At 36.6% G+C, this 15,572-nt stretch overlaps 1 protein-coding gene across 8 annotated transcripts in view; it reads left to right on the forward strand.

Moving 5' to 3' along the window:
* The window catches only part of BRDT (bromodomain testis associated), an 80,290-nt gene that overhangs the window by 34,973 nt on the left and 29,745 nt on the right, over positions 1-15,572 (forward strand). For 5 of the 8 annotated variants that reach the window (XM_078332417.1, XM_078332416.1, XM_035252128.3 and 2 more), the window contains exons 7-14: positions 635-763; positions 1,376-1,564; positions 2,195-2,367; positions 2,426-2,727; positions 2,817-2,927; positions 3,164-3,289; positions 13,918-13,952; positions 14,587-14,637. In XM_078332417.1, the coding sequence (XP_078188543.1) occupies positions 635-763; positions 1,376-1,564; positions 2,195-2,367; positions 2,426-2,727; positions 2,817-2,927; positions 3,164-3,289; positions 13,918-13,952; positions 14,587-14,637 (1,116 nt within the window). The remainder of the gene's footprint in view (positions 1-634; positions 764-1,375; positions 1,565-2,194; positions 2,368-2,425; positions 2,728-2,816; positions 2,928-3,163; positions 3,290-13,917; positions 13,953-14,586; positions 14,638-15,572) is intronic. The other 3 variants (XM_035252131.3, XM_035252130.3, XM_017974929.4) reach the window with 1 other exon arrangement.

A 15,572-nucleotide genomic window follows, 5' to 3' on the forward strand; every position in this document is an offset into this window, starting at 1 on the left:
CATGGGAAAATTTAAAAATATATCATTTAGTTTTCTTCCACTTGAACATGTCCATGGTTTTAGGCCAGGCACAGTGGCTCACGCCTATAATCCTAGCACTTTGGGAGGTAAAGGCGGGTTGATCACTTCAGGCCAGGAGTTCAAGACCAGCCTAGCCATGATGAAACCCCATTTCTACAAAAAAACAACAAAAAAACACGCCTGGGCATGGTGGTGCACACCTATGGTCCCAGCTACTCCAGAAGCGGAGTTACAAGAATCACTTGAACCCAGGAGGCAGAGAGGTTGCAGTGAGCCGAGATCATGCCACTGCACTCCAGGCTGGGCAACAGAGGGAAACTGTCCAAAAAAAGATTATATGAAAACACTCTGCTTTTGTGATTTTGTTCCAATTGTTCTGTTTACTTGGAATGTCCTCCTTCCTTACCTCTACTTGTCAAAATTCACTGGATTTTTTTCCAAAGTCTAAAAAATATAAAACGAATGTAACAAAATTTTAACATTTATGAAATCTGGATGGTGGGTAACTGTTTTCCTGCCATATTTAAATTATTTTGTAATATAAACAGTATAGGTGCTCAAATAAATATTAAATTGAACTATTTGTGAATCTTGTAGTTTTTCTTTAATTTAGGAGAAAATGGATAACCAAGAATATAAGGATGCCTACGAATTTGCAGCAGATGTTAGATTAATGTTCATGAATTGCTACAAGTACAATCCTCCAGATCATGAAGTTGTGACAATGGCAAGAATGCTTCAGGTGAGTTGTTACTTGTGCTCTGAAAGTGTTTTTCCTCTGAACATAGTTTAAGAGATAAAGAATAACACTCACACCTCTAAGTATTAAATGGCAAAAACCACAATTACTTTTGCACCAACCTATAGTGCAAAACAGTTTATGAATTATACTTTTAAAACTGAGAAGGTTGTTGTCATTGTTTGAGTTCTTGCATTCTTTAGTAGCAAATCTTTTAATGAAGCTGCCCTGCATACCAAGGAAACCAGGGAAATATTAGTGAAGAGGGGATATATGATGTTTAGGGTTGACTAGAGCCCATGTCCCACTGACGAGACAGTCTAAATGGCCGAACCATTTGGAGGTAACAGAATGATCAACTAACTATAGGGCCTTTGAAAGAAGATCCCCTGTATTACTTGAGAGGTTTATCTTGCCCGAAAAAAAATGGAGAAAAGTTGTTAAGTTTGGCAGGCAGAGAAGCATGAGTCTTAATACATTTCTTCCGATATCTCTTAAAGGGAAAAAGAATTCTGGTCAAAATATGACACTGAGATGTACTTTTTATTAAAAGCTGTAATTGCTGGATTAAATTAAAAATGCAAAAAGCCATAACAAACTAATTTTTTGTTATAGGATGTTTTTGAAACACATTTTGCAATGATCCCAGATGAACCTGTTGAGAGTATGTCTTTATGTTGCATCAAAACAGATATCACAGAAACAATTGGTAGAGAAAACACTAATGAAGGCTTCTCTAAAGGGAACTCTTCTGATGATTCTAAAGATGAACGAGTTCAGCGTCTTGCAAAGCTTCAGGAGCAGGTAGTTGAGTGGTAGAACTTTTGCTATTCTTTCTATAAGCTGCTAATCTATTAAATTTTTTTTCTGTAGATTTGAAGCTGTTGTAGTTAGATCACTTCATAATTCTGGCTTTATTTACTTCTTGACAAATTTGGAATGTTTAATACTCTTTCCTAATAAAATATTTATTGTAAAAATCTGTTATTTTAAAAATCATGTTATCTGGGCAGCATAGTGAGACCACATCTCTACAAAAAAAAATTTTTTAAATGAGGCAGGAGGATCACCTGACCCCAGGAGGTCAAGGCTGCTGTGAGCTGGTATCACACCACTGTACTTCCACCTGGTGGCAGAGCAAGACCCTGGCTCAAAAAAACAAAAAACTTAAGACCACCTGGAAATGTTAATTGTTCTCAATCTGTTTGTAGATGAATATTTAAGTTTTTGGGTTGAGCACAAGATAGTTTTTGTAATTTAATACATGCCCTTTAAAAATTCAGTGCTTTTGTGAAGTTAAATAAAAACTTGAAGAAAATGTAATAAGAAATGAATTTCACAAAAGACATTCTTGACTTTGGAGTGACTTAAATTTTTCTAGTTTCTTTAATTATTTAGAGCCATGAAGGTTTACAGATTTTTTTCTTTTATCAGCTTAAAGCTGTACATCAACAGCTCCAGGTTTTGTCCCAAGTACCTTTACATAAGCTAACAAAAACGAAAGAAAAGTCTAAAAAGGAAAAGAAAAAAGAAGAGGCTAATGACAGCAATGAAAATCCAAGAAAAATGTGTAAGCAAATGAAACTAAAGGGAAAGTCCAAGAGAAAGTAAGTATCTCTTATTAACATAGCTTATTAAGCTAACGATAAGTTTGACTAAATTTAGTTTTTGTTGCAGTCAGCCAAAGAAAAGGAAACAACAGTTCCTTGGGGTAAAACCTGAAGATGAAGATAATGCTAAACCTATGAACTATGATGAGAAAAGGCAGTTAAGTTTGGATATAAACAAACTCCCTGGAGATAAACTTGGGCAAGTAGTTAATATAATACAATCAAGAGAGCCTTCTCTGAGAAACTCCAGTCTGGATGAGATAGAGATAGACTTTGAAACACTGAAGGCATCAACACTAAGAGAATTAGAAAAATATGTTTCAGCATGTCTAAGAAAAAGACCATTAAAACCTCCTGGTATGTACTTCTGTATATTAATATAAATCAGTCTGGTATTTGTGTTAATTTTTGGTTATACTCACTTTCTTCCCTCCTAAATCACACAGCGAAGAAAACGATGTCCAAAGAAGAACTTCACTCACAGAAAAAACAGGAGTTAGAAAAGCGGTTCCTGGATGTCAATAATCAGTTAAATTCTAGAAAACGTCAAAGAAAATGTAGGTGGCAGCTTTTATAGTTATTATTTTTATTTTTTTATTTTTGTAGAGACAGGGTCTTATGATGTTGCCCAGGCTGGTCTTGAACTCCTGGCCTCATGTGGTCCTCCCACCTTGGCCTCCCAAAGTGCTGGGATTACAGGCCAGAGCGATCACCCCCAGCCTAGGTGGCAGTGTTTAAATGTTCCTGTAACTGTTCAGTTCTATGGGCATTTTAATGTTTCTCTGTTTTGTAGCTGAGAAAACGCAACCACCCAAAGCTGTTGGAAGTGGTTCCCGACTGAGTGAGACCAGCAGCAGTGGCAGCAGCTCATCAGAGTCTGAAAGTTGCAGCTCTTCAGACAGCAGTGATTCTCAATCAGGTTAGCTGTCTCCTTAAGTGTACCTCTGTTGGTGGGAGCATTTTTTTCCTGTAATATTGTTTATATTTTGAAGAAATATTTGTCACCCAGAATCCATGGTTTGTATGTCACACGCATTATTTAATTGCATGTTGACAATCTTAATATTTTCCCTAAAAGAGGTACTATGTAAAATGAAACTTCATATTATATGTATATGACATGTAGGTTTGTAATGTTGAAAAGAAGTTTACTTAAGGAGGGATAGTCTCTTAATAAATAATTTCAAATCTTAATATCAAAATATATAAGATAATAATGATCTTTACTTGTTTTATGAAATAAAAGATTATTTGAGAGCACCTTTCACTTTATTCTCCATGATCTATCAGATCACTTTAATGTTGCAAGGTTTGCCCTGTTGTGATACTATGTTCTGAATTGAATAATCATTTTTAAGTTAAGAAACCAGTCATCCTGGCCGGGTGCAGTGGCTCACGCCTGTAATCCTGGCACTTTGGGAGCCTGAGGCAGGTGGATCACAAGATCAGGAGTTCAAGACCAGCCTGAGCAACATAGTGAAACCCTGTCTCTACTAAAAATACAAAAATTAGCCAGGCTTGGTGGTACACACCTGTAGTCCCAGCTACTCACAAGGCTGAGGCTAGAGAATTGCTTGAACCGGGAGGTGGAGATTGCAGTGAGCCAAGATCGCACCACTGCACTCCAGCTTGGGCGACAAAGTGAGGCTTCGTCTCAAAAAAAAAAAAAAGAAAAAAAAATGTATCCACTTGTTGATTGAATTTAAAAGAAAAAAAAAGAAAGAAAGAAACTAGTCATCCCAGAAGCTGTAAATCAGATTTTTTTTCTACTTCTTTGGTTTCTTCACTGTAGAATATTTTCTTCCATCTATAGAAAAATGTACTTTAAATTCAGATTCTTAGCTATGCTCAAGTGCCATATTATTTTGTAGTTTAGCAGTTGTATCACGCTTAGGTCATTTATGTTTTCTTTGTCCTTTTCAATGAATGATTACGTAATTGATCAATAATCAGTACCCCAAGAATACTGACTTGGCGGTGGTGTTCCATCTTTATTGACCAAAAGACAAATTCAAAATACAGGACACCTTTGTCCCTAAATTTTGCTTATTTTAAATGAGGTATTTCTTGTGAAATTCAATTCTCTTTTTTTAAAGAAACATCTCACAGAGAATATTCTGACATTAGGAATTCCTAGCATTATTAAGACCTCCTCTCTTTTTTCAGTGTGCTTAGTAGGGTCTGCTGACTTGCATTACATTCTATTTCACTCTTATTTCTGTTTAGTTTGCATTTATATGATGCTGATTGCTGTGTTTTGTTTTTACATTTCTAAAGTATATAGTGATAAACATTTTGGGAGAATAAATAGAATTTTTACTTTTTTGGAATTTGTCATATTAGAACATTTTAAAATGTAGGGCTCTAATTATACAGGATATTTGACTTAAGCATAGAACAATACTAGAAAACCTAAGCTGCATTTAGTATTTTAAACTGTAATTAGCATTTGTAATTTCATCTAATAAAGCATTTGTTGTCTAATAAATTAGAGCAGTTTGTCTTTTATTTGTAGGATAAAACTCTTGTTGTACCTGTTAGTTTGAATTATCTAATTATAATCGATAAATACCTCAAGTATTAGAGGAAAAGTACTATATAATACAGAGTTTTCAATAAATACCTTAATTTTAATATGAATTATCAGTTTCTGATACAATATTATTATATGTTGCTTAGAGGAAAGAATGTTTATCAGTAACTTGTGTTCTTAAAATGGTGCGATATATAGTCTCTATTTTCCTAACATTCTATCAGAATAAGCCTCAGAATCCAATTTTAAAACATTGCAGTGTTGAATTTTTATTTTATGACTGACATTTTTGTCGAATGTTACCTGTTTCAATTAAAAGGAATTTAAAAGTATATAATGTTAAAATCAAAGTAGCAAGTTTTTTGTTTTTTGTTTTTTGTTTTTTTTTTTTTTTTTGAGACAGATTCTGGCTCTGTAGCCCAGGCTGGATTGCAGTGATGTGACTGAGGCTTACTGCACCCTTCACCTCCCTGGTTCAAGTGATCCTTCCACTGCACCCTCCTGAGTAGCTGGGATTACAAGTATGTGCCACCATGCTAATTTTTGTGTATTCAATAGAGATTGGATTTCACCATGTTGGCCAGGCTGGTCTTAAACTCCTGACCTCAACTGATTCTCCTTCCTTTTTTTTTTTTTTGAGAGGGAGTTTCACTCTTGTTACCCAGGCTGGAGTGCAATGGCGCAATCTCGGCTCACCGCACCCTCCGCCTCCTGGGTTCAGGCAATTCTCCTGCCTCAGCCTCCCGAGTAGCCGGGATTGCAGACACACACCACCATGCCCAGCTAATTTTTTGTATTTTTAGTAGAGACGTGGTTTCACCATGTTGACCAGGATGGTCTCGATCTCTTGACCTCGTGATCCACCCGCCTCCCAAAGTGCTGGGATTACAGGCGTGAGCCACCACACCGGCTGATTCTCCTTCCTTGACCTCCCTGTAATTCCTGCTAGAATTACAGACGTGAGCCACTGCGCCCAGCATAAAGTGGCAAGTTTTTATATTTGAACCTACAATATGGATAGTGCACAATTCATGACACAAGGTCAATTTGTCTTCTAATCTGATAGTGTGAGTTATTTATTTTTGAAATTTTAATTGTTTTATGAACAAACTGTACTTTATTGGAAAAACACTTTATGTATGTTATAAATTGCAAATGCAAAGACAAATGGGAAAAAATTATATCTTTGCTTAATACTAAATTTTCTAATTTTTTTTGCCTTTCTCCACATGTTCTAATGTTCTAAATGTTAATTTCAGTTGCAGCCATTAAAATATTTAAAGGCTCTAATTTCTAGCATGTAAACTAAGAACATTTTTTTACTTTCCTGGGAATACCAACAATGCAAATAAAAAACCCTGAAAATTATGAAAAATTAAGCAAGACAAATTGTATCAATAGCAGTATCTGCTATAAAAATAATTAAAGCACCTACTATTCTTATAACAATAATGTTCTCAAGGAATGGATGACAAATTCTATGTCAAAATTTCAAGCATGGGCAAAATGGGGCTGTTTACTAAGAAAATCTTATTTATGAAAATTAGGCACATCAGCAAAAACTTTATCTGCTACATCAGTAAAACTCAACGGAAAATGGCCGGGCAGGGTGGCTTACACCTGTAATCCCAGTACTTTGGGAGGTCAAGGCGGGCGGATCACCTGAGGTCTAGAGTTTAATACCACCAACATGGAGAAACCCAATCTCTACTAAAAATACAAAATTAGCTGGGCATGGTTGGCACATGTCCGTAATCCCAGCTACTCAGGAGGCTGACGCAGGAGAATCACTTGAATCCTGGAGGCAGAGGTTGTAGTGAGCTGAGATGGTGCCATTGCACTCCAGCCTGGGCAACAAGAGTGAAACTCGGTCTCAAAAAAACCAAAAACAAAAAAAACAAAAAAGAAAATATAAGTATGATTTTTTTTTTTTTTTTTTTTTGAGACAGGGTGTGGCTCTGTTGCCCAGGCTACAATGCAGTGGCACAATCTCGGCTCACTGCATCCTTTGCCTCCTGGGCTAAAGCCATCCTCCCACCTCAGCCTGCCAAGTACCTGGGCCTGCAGGCATGTGCCATCACACTGGGCTAATTTTAGTACTTTTTTCAACAAAAACGTACAGAGTTTTATCATGTTTCCCAGGTTGGTCTTGAACTCCTGAGCTCAAATAATCCGCACACCTCAGCCTCCCAAAGTGCTGGGATTACAGGTGTGAGCTATCATTCCTGGCCTATAAATTTCTTTTGCTTTAAAATTAATTATGATTTGGCGAGAACTGAAGCTTGCAGTTGGATATCAGGATTCCAGAGTTCTGATTAGTAGGCTTTTGATTATTTATTGAAGATAATAGGATTTCGTTATTTATTTGGCTGAGTGAGGTGGCTTATTTCTGTAGTCTCTGCACTTTGGGAGGCTGAGGTGGGTGGATCACTTGACGTCAGGAGTTCAAGAGCAGCCTGGCCAACATGGTGAAATCCCGTCTCTACTAAAAAATTAGCCAGGTGTGGTGGAGCACACTTGTAGTCCCAGCTACCTGGGAGGCTGAGGCAGGAGAATTGCTTGAACCAGGATGCTGGAGGTTGCAGTGAGCCAAGATCATGCCACTGCCCTCCAGCATGGGTGACAAGAGTTAGACTCAAAAAAAAAAAAAGTTTTGATTAATAATTGGCTTTTGATTATTTATTAAAGACAGAAGATATGAATATAATTGTATTTCTTCAAATTTTAATGGAGGAAACTTTTCTGAGAGCTTCGTGAAAAATTATCTTTTAATAGAAAGATATTGATCTTTAATAATCTTCTCTTCTTTTCTCTTTTTCTTTCTTTTTTTGAGATGGAATCTCACTCTGTCACCCAGGCTGAAGTGCAGCGGTGCAACCTTGACTCACTGTAACCTCAGCCTCACAAGTAGCGGGGATTACAGGCATGTGCCACCACATCCAGCTATTTTTTTGTATTTTTGGTAGAATTAGAGTTTCACCATGTTAGCTAGGCTGGTCTCAGACTCCTGACCTCAGATGATCCAACCACCTCAGCCTCCCAGTGCTGGGATTACAGGCATAAGTGACCATGCCTGGTCTTTAGTAATATTTTCTTAATGTCGTTTTCATTTAGTATCTGTCTTCCTGGATTTTTTTTATAGCAGTTTGGCTATAGGCAATTTTTTTAATAAGTCAGTTTTTTATAATTTTTATGTCAGAGATGGGGCTATAATTTTTCTGAGTTTTTTAAACATCGACTCCTTATACTGTATTATGAGTTTACTACAATATCATTATTCTGTTTAGGTATGGAAAATGGTTTAAAGTTTAATATCTGAAAAATCTTTGAGTGTTGTAAGTAGTGCTGAAGCTATTTATTATTCCACATTACTTAAATGGTTATCTTTCATCATCCCCATACTTCAGTTTAAGCACTTTTAAAAATATAGACTTAGTTGTGCTTTGAGAGCTTGTTTGGAGGTTCTAGCAGGGGAGCACAGCTACTCATATACCCTTGACTGATGGACAGTCCTCTATCAGAGAAGATCCTCTTCAACCAAGTACACAGTTTTGGGAGGGACATACATGGAGTGATGAGGGAGGAAGGGGATACCTTCCTAGCCATCCGGATCAGCTGAATCAACCCTTTGATCATTGGGTGACAGGGGTCATAGCCAGATCACCCTCACCTCCTTAATTCTGCTTTGGTAAGTAGGATTGATCCCATGGTGGAGCATTGATTTCCAAGGAAAGTTTTATTTAAAAATCTAGGAAATTCACTTAATTCTCGTTTTAAACAAGATACTAAATCAGTTTTAAGATAGTTGTAATGAAATCCCAAATCCTTGTAAAATGAAAATGAGGGCTCTATGGAGTAGAAGCAGCACATCATTGCAAACTTTAATGAAATTTGGTTTTATCATTTATCTTTTTTTTTTTTGAGATGGAGTCTTGCTCTGTCGCCCAGGCTGGAGTGCAGTGGTGAGATCTCAGCTCACTGCAACCTCCGCCTCCCGGGTCCAGGTAATTCTCTGGCTTCAGCCTTCTGAGTAACTGGGATTACAGGTGCACACCACCACTCCTGGCTAATTTTTGTATTTTAGTAGAGACGAGGTTTCACCATGTTGGCCTGGCTGGTCTTGAACTTGTGACCTCATGATCCACCTGCGTTGGCGCCTCCCAAAGTTCTGAGATTACAAGTGTGAGCCACCATGCCTGGCCAACTTTTATCACTTGTCTTTTTGACTGTTGTCATCATATGCAGATAAGTCAAGAACATTAATTAAACATTGAGATAAATATAAACTATTTTAAAATAATTTTTATTAACTAAAATTATTAAATGTCACATCAAAGATGTAGCTAAGCCTTGAAAATGAAATCAATTCTAATGTATGTATCCTAGGTTGGCTATGCTGTGCTAGTATGCACACACAAGCTATTGAAAGTTTTCTAATACTCAACAACCTTGGGATTACCTTGAGTAATATACAGGGAGGAATATAACTAACAGCTTTAATCCTGTGACTAACAATGATACTGAGAAAAAAAAAATCAAAAAGAACACATCAATAGGAGTGCTTTTAATTAAAACCTTATAGGAAATAGCTCCAGGAACTGTCTAAATATAAGCTCAGATACTTGATTAGTGTGAAATAGAATGCTTTGGTGTACTTAGTTTCAATTTTTACACAGTTAAACACAAAGAAACTAAATGGTCATGACATCAATTCACTGTTTTTCTTTAGCTGTTTAAGATGTAAAGTGAATTTGTCACTTCATCCTTTGCGCTTTTTGCTTTTTATTGGATTTAATGTAATGTCCAGAGAATGAAATTTATAAGTTCTTTAAATAATATTTGTTTCTTTTTTTAAAAAAAGCTTTCATAGTTATGGGTGACTTCAAAACAGGAACAAAGAAATTTGTAGGTCTTGTATAGATGTGACAAGGATATGATTTTTTTTCATGCACGATTTGAAAACTGACAAACGTTGAAGTCTAGATTTTATTTTAACTTTTTAGAGGAAGATAATTTAGTAAGTGCAGAAAGTATACAAGGAAAGTCTCTAAATAATCTTTGCCATTCAAGCTAGAAATCTTAAGATAAATGATTAGTGTTTATTAAATTATTTTAGACTTTAATAAATTTATTATATTTTTGAGACAGAGTCTTACTCTGTTGGCAGAGCTGGAGGGCAGTCGCTCAATCTCAGCTCACTGCAACCTCTGACTTCTGGGTTCAAGCAATTCTTATGCCTCAGCCTTCCAGGGAGCTGGGACGTGCACCACCATACCTGGTTACTTTTTGTATTTTTAGTAGAGACGGGTTTTCACCTTGTTGGCCAGGTTGGTCTTGAACTCCTGACCTCAAGTGATCCACCTGCCTTGGCCTCCCAAAGTGCTGGGATTATAGGCATGAGTCGCCGAGCCTGGCCTATAATCTGTCCTCTATAACAAAAGTGTGATTTCTTTTCCTAATTTAAAAGTCTTTAGTAATTATTTCTGCTATATATGGCATCATATTCCATTTTTTTAATATGTTCCTATTCAAGTTTTTTAGTTCAAATTGTCTTGTTGATAATATTTAGTATCTCTATCTTAGTGCTTTGATTGGTGATAGGTATTAAATAAACTCTTTAATCAAATCTCTATGATTGTAGCTCTTTTTAAAATTCTATGGTTACATTTTTGTTTTTGAGACAGAGTCTTGCTGTTTCACACAGGCTAGAGTGTAGTGGCATGATCTCCACTTACTGCAACCTCTGCCTCAGCCTCCCGAGTTAGCTGGGATTACAGGCACCTGCCACCTCATCAAGCTAATTTTTGTATTTTTAGTAGAGAAAGGGTTTCACTGTGTTGGCCAGGCTGGACTTGAACTCCCAACTTCAGGTGATCTGCCTGCGTTGGCCTCCCAAAGTGCTGGAATCACAGGCATGAGCCACCATGCCCGGCCTGTGGTTAACTTTTTTTGACAGCTTTAAATGAAAACTTAGTCATTTTTATTTTGAGTTTTTGGGGGAAATGTGAAATCAGAGCATTTATAATTAAATTAGAATATGAGCCACAATATGCGTTTGTTTAGTAATATGTATATGATCCACTTTGATCCTCTTAAGGTAGGTGTGTACATGTCATAGTTCCCTGGAGAAGTTAGTTGACAAAGTATATGTTGTCATTATTGTTATTGATTTTTATTTATTGTTTATTATTATTTTGAAACAGTGTCTTGCTCTGTCGCCCAGGCTGGAGTGCAGTGGTGCAATCTTGGCTCACTGCAACCTCTGCCTCCTGGGTTTAAGTGATTCTTGTGCCTCAGCCTCCTTGGTAGCTGGGATTACAGGTTTGCACCACCACGTCCAGCTAATTTTGGTATTTTTGATAGCAATAGGGTTTTTACCATGCTGGCCAGGCTGATCTTGAACTCCCGACCTCAGTTGATCAGCCTGCCTTGGCTTCCCAAAGTGCTGGGATTACAAGTGTGAGCTATCATGCCCAGCCTTGTTGTAAATTTTAATTGATGTTTGCTAGCCCTGATAGAGCTGCTTCACTAATTGATACACGCTTGTAAGTTAGTAGTGAAAATATGTGTTCATCTTTTAATTTCAAAGGTCAGGAACTCATGAATAAGCATATCTATGTAGTTTTAGCTTATTATGCTGTTAAAAAGTCAATTATGTAAAATTAGAATGAGAAGCAAAATTCTGAGACTTTTATGAGACATACATAGTAGGTATTTTTATTTTTTTAATTAAAATTCCTTGATGCCTTTTGCTAATATCTTTAGATTTTAAGGTGCTAAGTTTATAATAATTTTGAGCTTAGTTTTACATGTTAGAAAACTGAGGTGATGTCCTTGAATTTTTTTTTAGCAGAACACCAGTCTGGTATGTCATATTTGTACTATAGTTAAGAGTTTATATTTTAGGATAAAGTAGTTTTAGGTGTATATTTAAATAATTTAGATGTATAGATATAAATATATGATCATATTAATGAAGTCTTTTTGGTTTTTGGGTTTTTTTGTTCAAAACTGAACCATAATTTACCCTTTATGATTATGATTATTTTGAGACAGTGTCTGGCTCTGTCACCCAGGCTGGAGTGCAGTGGTGCGATCTCAGCTCATTGCAACCTCCGCCTTTTGGGTTCAAGCAGTTCTCCTGCCTCAGCCTCCCAAGTAGCTGGGACTACAGATGCATGCTGCCACATCTGGCTAGTATTTTTACTAGAGGTGGTGTTTCAACATGTTGGCCAGGCTGGTCTATATTCTCAATCTTTTCAGTCTGTCTCCTTCTCTTCCCCCTATGCCTAACCCCCAACACTTAAATAATACTTAGCTGAGTGACTTTAAGATGATTCATGTCATTTTAAATACTTGAATTCTTTAAATTAAAGGGTGTCATTGAGTGGCATTTAGCAATTTTAACAATGTCCAGCATCAAACATTTTAGGAGAGCAAAGAACAGTAACACATCCAGTGGAAACTGATGGCATTTCAGGAGGCAGAAGGTAACTATTAAAATTAGATTGTTTTAAGTTTGAATAATGTTTGGTGTTGACCAGCTTTGGTGTCCTGGAGCCTGAAACAAATATACAGATGGTCATGAAAGCTGGTGTGGAGAGACAGATCAAAGCAGTTACTACCAGTTTGGTGCTTTACCTTACTGATCCAGGATTATGACTGGGGAGGAGAGCGTCAGAAACAATTACAGGACAAAGAAAGAGAAACCCACCAGCACCCTGAGGGAGAGAGCTCTTTTTATGTCTACTCCTACTGCCAGTGTCAGCTGCACAATATTTCTAAAGGCAGAGGAGATACTATAAAACCCATTTGTTGCTGTATAGCTGAGGCTGCCAAATAGCTTAGAAGTAACAGATAGAATCTTTATTAGGGCTTAGTAAGCAGAGCAGACCTTTCCACAGAACTAAAATAGCTTTGCTTTTAATAAAAGACTGTATCCTCTCAGATAAATGACATCCCTTTCTCTTATAGTAAATTGTTAATGTTTAAAAATTAAGCCTCTGCCGGGCGCGGTGGCTCACGCCTGTAATCCCAGCACTTTGGGAGGCCGAGGCGGGTGGATCATGAGGTCAAGAGATCAAGACCATCCTGGCCAACATGGTGAAACCCTGTCACTACTAAATACAAAAAAAATTAGCTGGGCATGGTGGCACATGCTTGAAATCCCAGCTACTTGGGAGGCTGAGACAGGAGAATCATTTGAACCCAGGAGGCAGAGGTTGTGGTGAGCCGAGAATGCGCCATTGCACTCCAGCCTGGGTAACAAGAGCGAAACTCCGTCTCAAAAAAAATTAAGCCTCTTAGGGCTCTATTTATGGCTACTTGATAAAAGATGATTTTAGCATAATGGATGCTGCTTGTTTAAAACCTTATCTCTGTTATAACATACTCCTTTTTAAAGTGTTACTTATTCAAGCTCTTTACTGTTAAGTAACGTACTGCACTTTTTTGCCTAAACATAATGTAAATTGAAATTTGTGAGTGGATATTTATTACACGATGGGAAAATGAAACATCTTGAAACCAGTTATCCCTTTAGAAATTTTAGCTGACTCAAAGAAGGCAAAAACCTGTGACTATAAGGAGAGGTTGGTATTAAAGGCATTTTCTTGAAATCACCACTGTATTTTTTTTTTTTTTTTTGAGACAAGAGTCTTGCATTGTTGCCCAGGCTGGAGTGCAGTGGTATGATCTTGGCTCACTGAAACCTCTGCCTCCCAGGTTCAAGTGTTTCTCCTGCCTCAGCCTCCCAAGAGGCTGGGACTACAGGCATGGGCCATCACGCTCAGCTAATTTTTGTATTTTTAGTAGAGATGCTGTTTCACTGTGTTAGCCAGGATGGTCTCGATCTCCTGACCCCATGATCCACCCACCTCGCCTCCCAAAGTGCAGTGATTACAGGCGTCAGCCACCATGCCCAGGCCCCACTGTATTTCTAATATGGAAAAATTATAACTTGGTTATTTTGTAAGCTAACAAATATTAAAATGTGTATGTGTATACATTTGCAGAAACAAATGATTCTCCTTCTAAAGAGAATGTAAAGGTAAGTTAATTATTTGTACCTCTGAATTTTAAAAGTATGTATGTTATAACTTGTGGGTATAGTAGTAGCTTTCTTTAAAATTGTTTTCAGTTTTATTTGCATGAAGAAAGTTGTCACTTGTTTTAGCTTATCAACTAAATGTTCAATGATTTCTTTCTGAAGAAGACCAAATAGGGAAACTATTTGGCTTCATTTCTCAATAAGATATAACTGTTATATAAGCCAAGTAGATAAGTAGAACAAATTCTGGAAGCTACAGCTTATCTCTGAGAGTCTGAATACAGAGGGATGGCCTTGGTATCCCAAGTGAGTGTACAGAACTTTGCGTACAGTTAAGTGAAATTTCTCCAAAGATGGTAGGTGAATGGTAGCTAAGGTTTCTACAGATAAAACTTATAATTGCCAGCAATCTATTTTAGCACATCTATGTTTTTACTAGCTCAAGTTGTCATCCTCATATAATTTTTTTCTGTTTGTACTCCTCTCAAACAGAAGTATTTATTTAACATCCAACTAAGTTAGAGAAATACAATAACAAATATTGTTTTGAAAGAGCTCGAATTTGTGAAAAAGAAATATAATCACATGGTTGAGAGATAATGATTAATGCTATAATCTATATAATTACTTTTAGAGAATGAAGAAAGAATGTATACTGCATGAAGAAAGGACAGGCATCACACAGGTAAAGCTTAAAATGGGCTTTAAAGAACAGGGGAAGAAATGGTTTACATATAGATTAGGGAGTTATTTTTTAAAATAATAGTATGAAGAGAAGCAAAGAAAAGCACAGCAAATACATTCAGAGAAATATGGAAGCTGAGGGTATTTATAAGGAATTAGATGGCTTGGAGTATATAACAGAGAGGGCTTTGTACACATAAGTGAAATTACATATATTTTCTGTTAATATAGTATATATTAATGTATAATGTGTAATATATATTATACTATATACAATGTATATTATACATCACATATGTAACATATACTATGTATTATACATACTATATATTACACTGTTATATATACATTATATATAATATATAACATATAATACATATATGCATTATATACTATATATTACATTATATAATATATAATTATATTAATATATTAGTATTAATACTATTATATATATATATATACATTTTTTTGAGACAGAGTCTTGCTCTGTCACTCAGGCTGGAGTACAGTGGCATGATCTTGGCTCACTGCAACCTCTTCCTTTCTAGTTCAAGCAATTCTTAGCTGGGACTGAACTATATGCACACACCTCCACACCAAGCTAATTTTTGTATTTTTAGTAGAATTGGGAGTTTCACCATGTTGGCCAGGCTGGTCTTGAACTCCAGACTTCAGGTGACCTGCCCACTTCAGCCTCCCAAAGTGCTGGGATTACAGGCATGAGCCACCATGCCTGGCCTTCCTTCCCATTCCTTTTTGAATGGGAAGAAGATATAGATGATCTGTCTTGCCAAGGTGTATTAGTGGAATCAAAAAATTATGTCAAGTTATGAAGAAACTCTGGAAGCATTTTCATCTTAATACATAGCGTGAAGAATGCCACCTCTGTGTTCTATTTTTGGTCAAAATTTTTTCACTTTCACTCACTGAGAA

Source organism: Callithrix jacchus, chromosome 7 (assembly GCF_049354715.1).
Source record: "Callithrix jacchus isolate 240 chromosome 7, calJac240_pri, whole genome shotgun sequence".
In the NCBI taxonomy this organism is placed as follows: domain Eukaryota; kingdom Metazoa; phylum Chordata; class Mammalia; order Primates; family Cebidae; genus Callithrix; species Callithrix jacchus.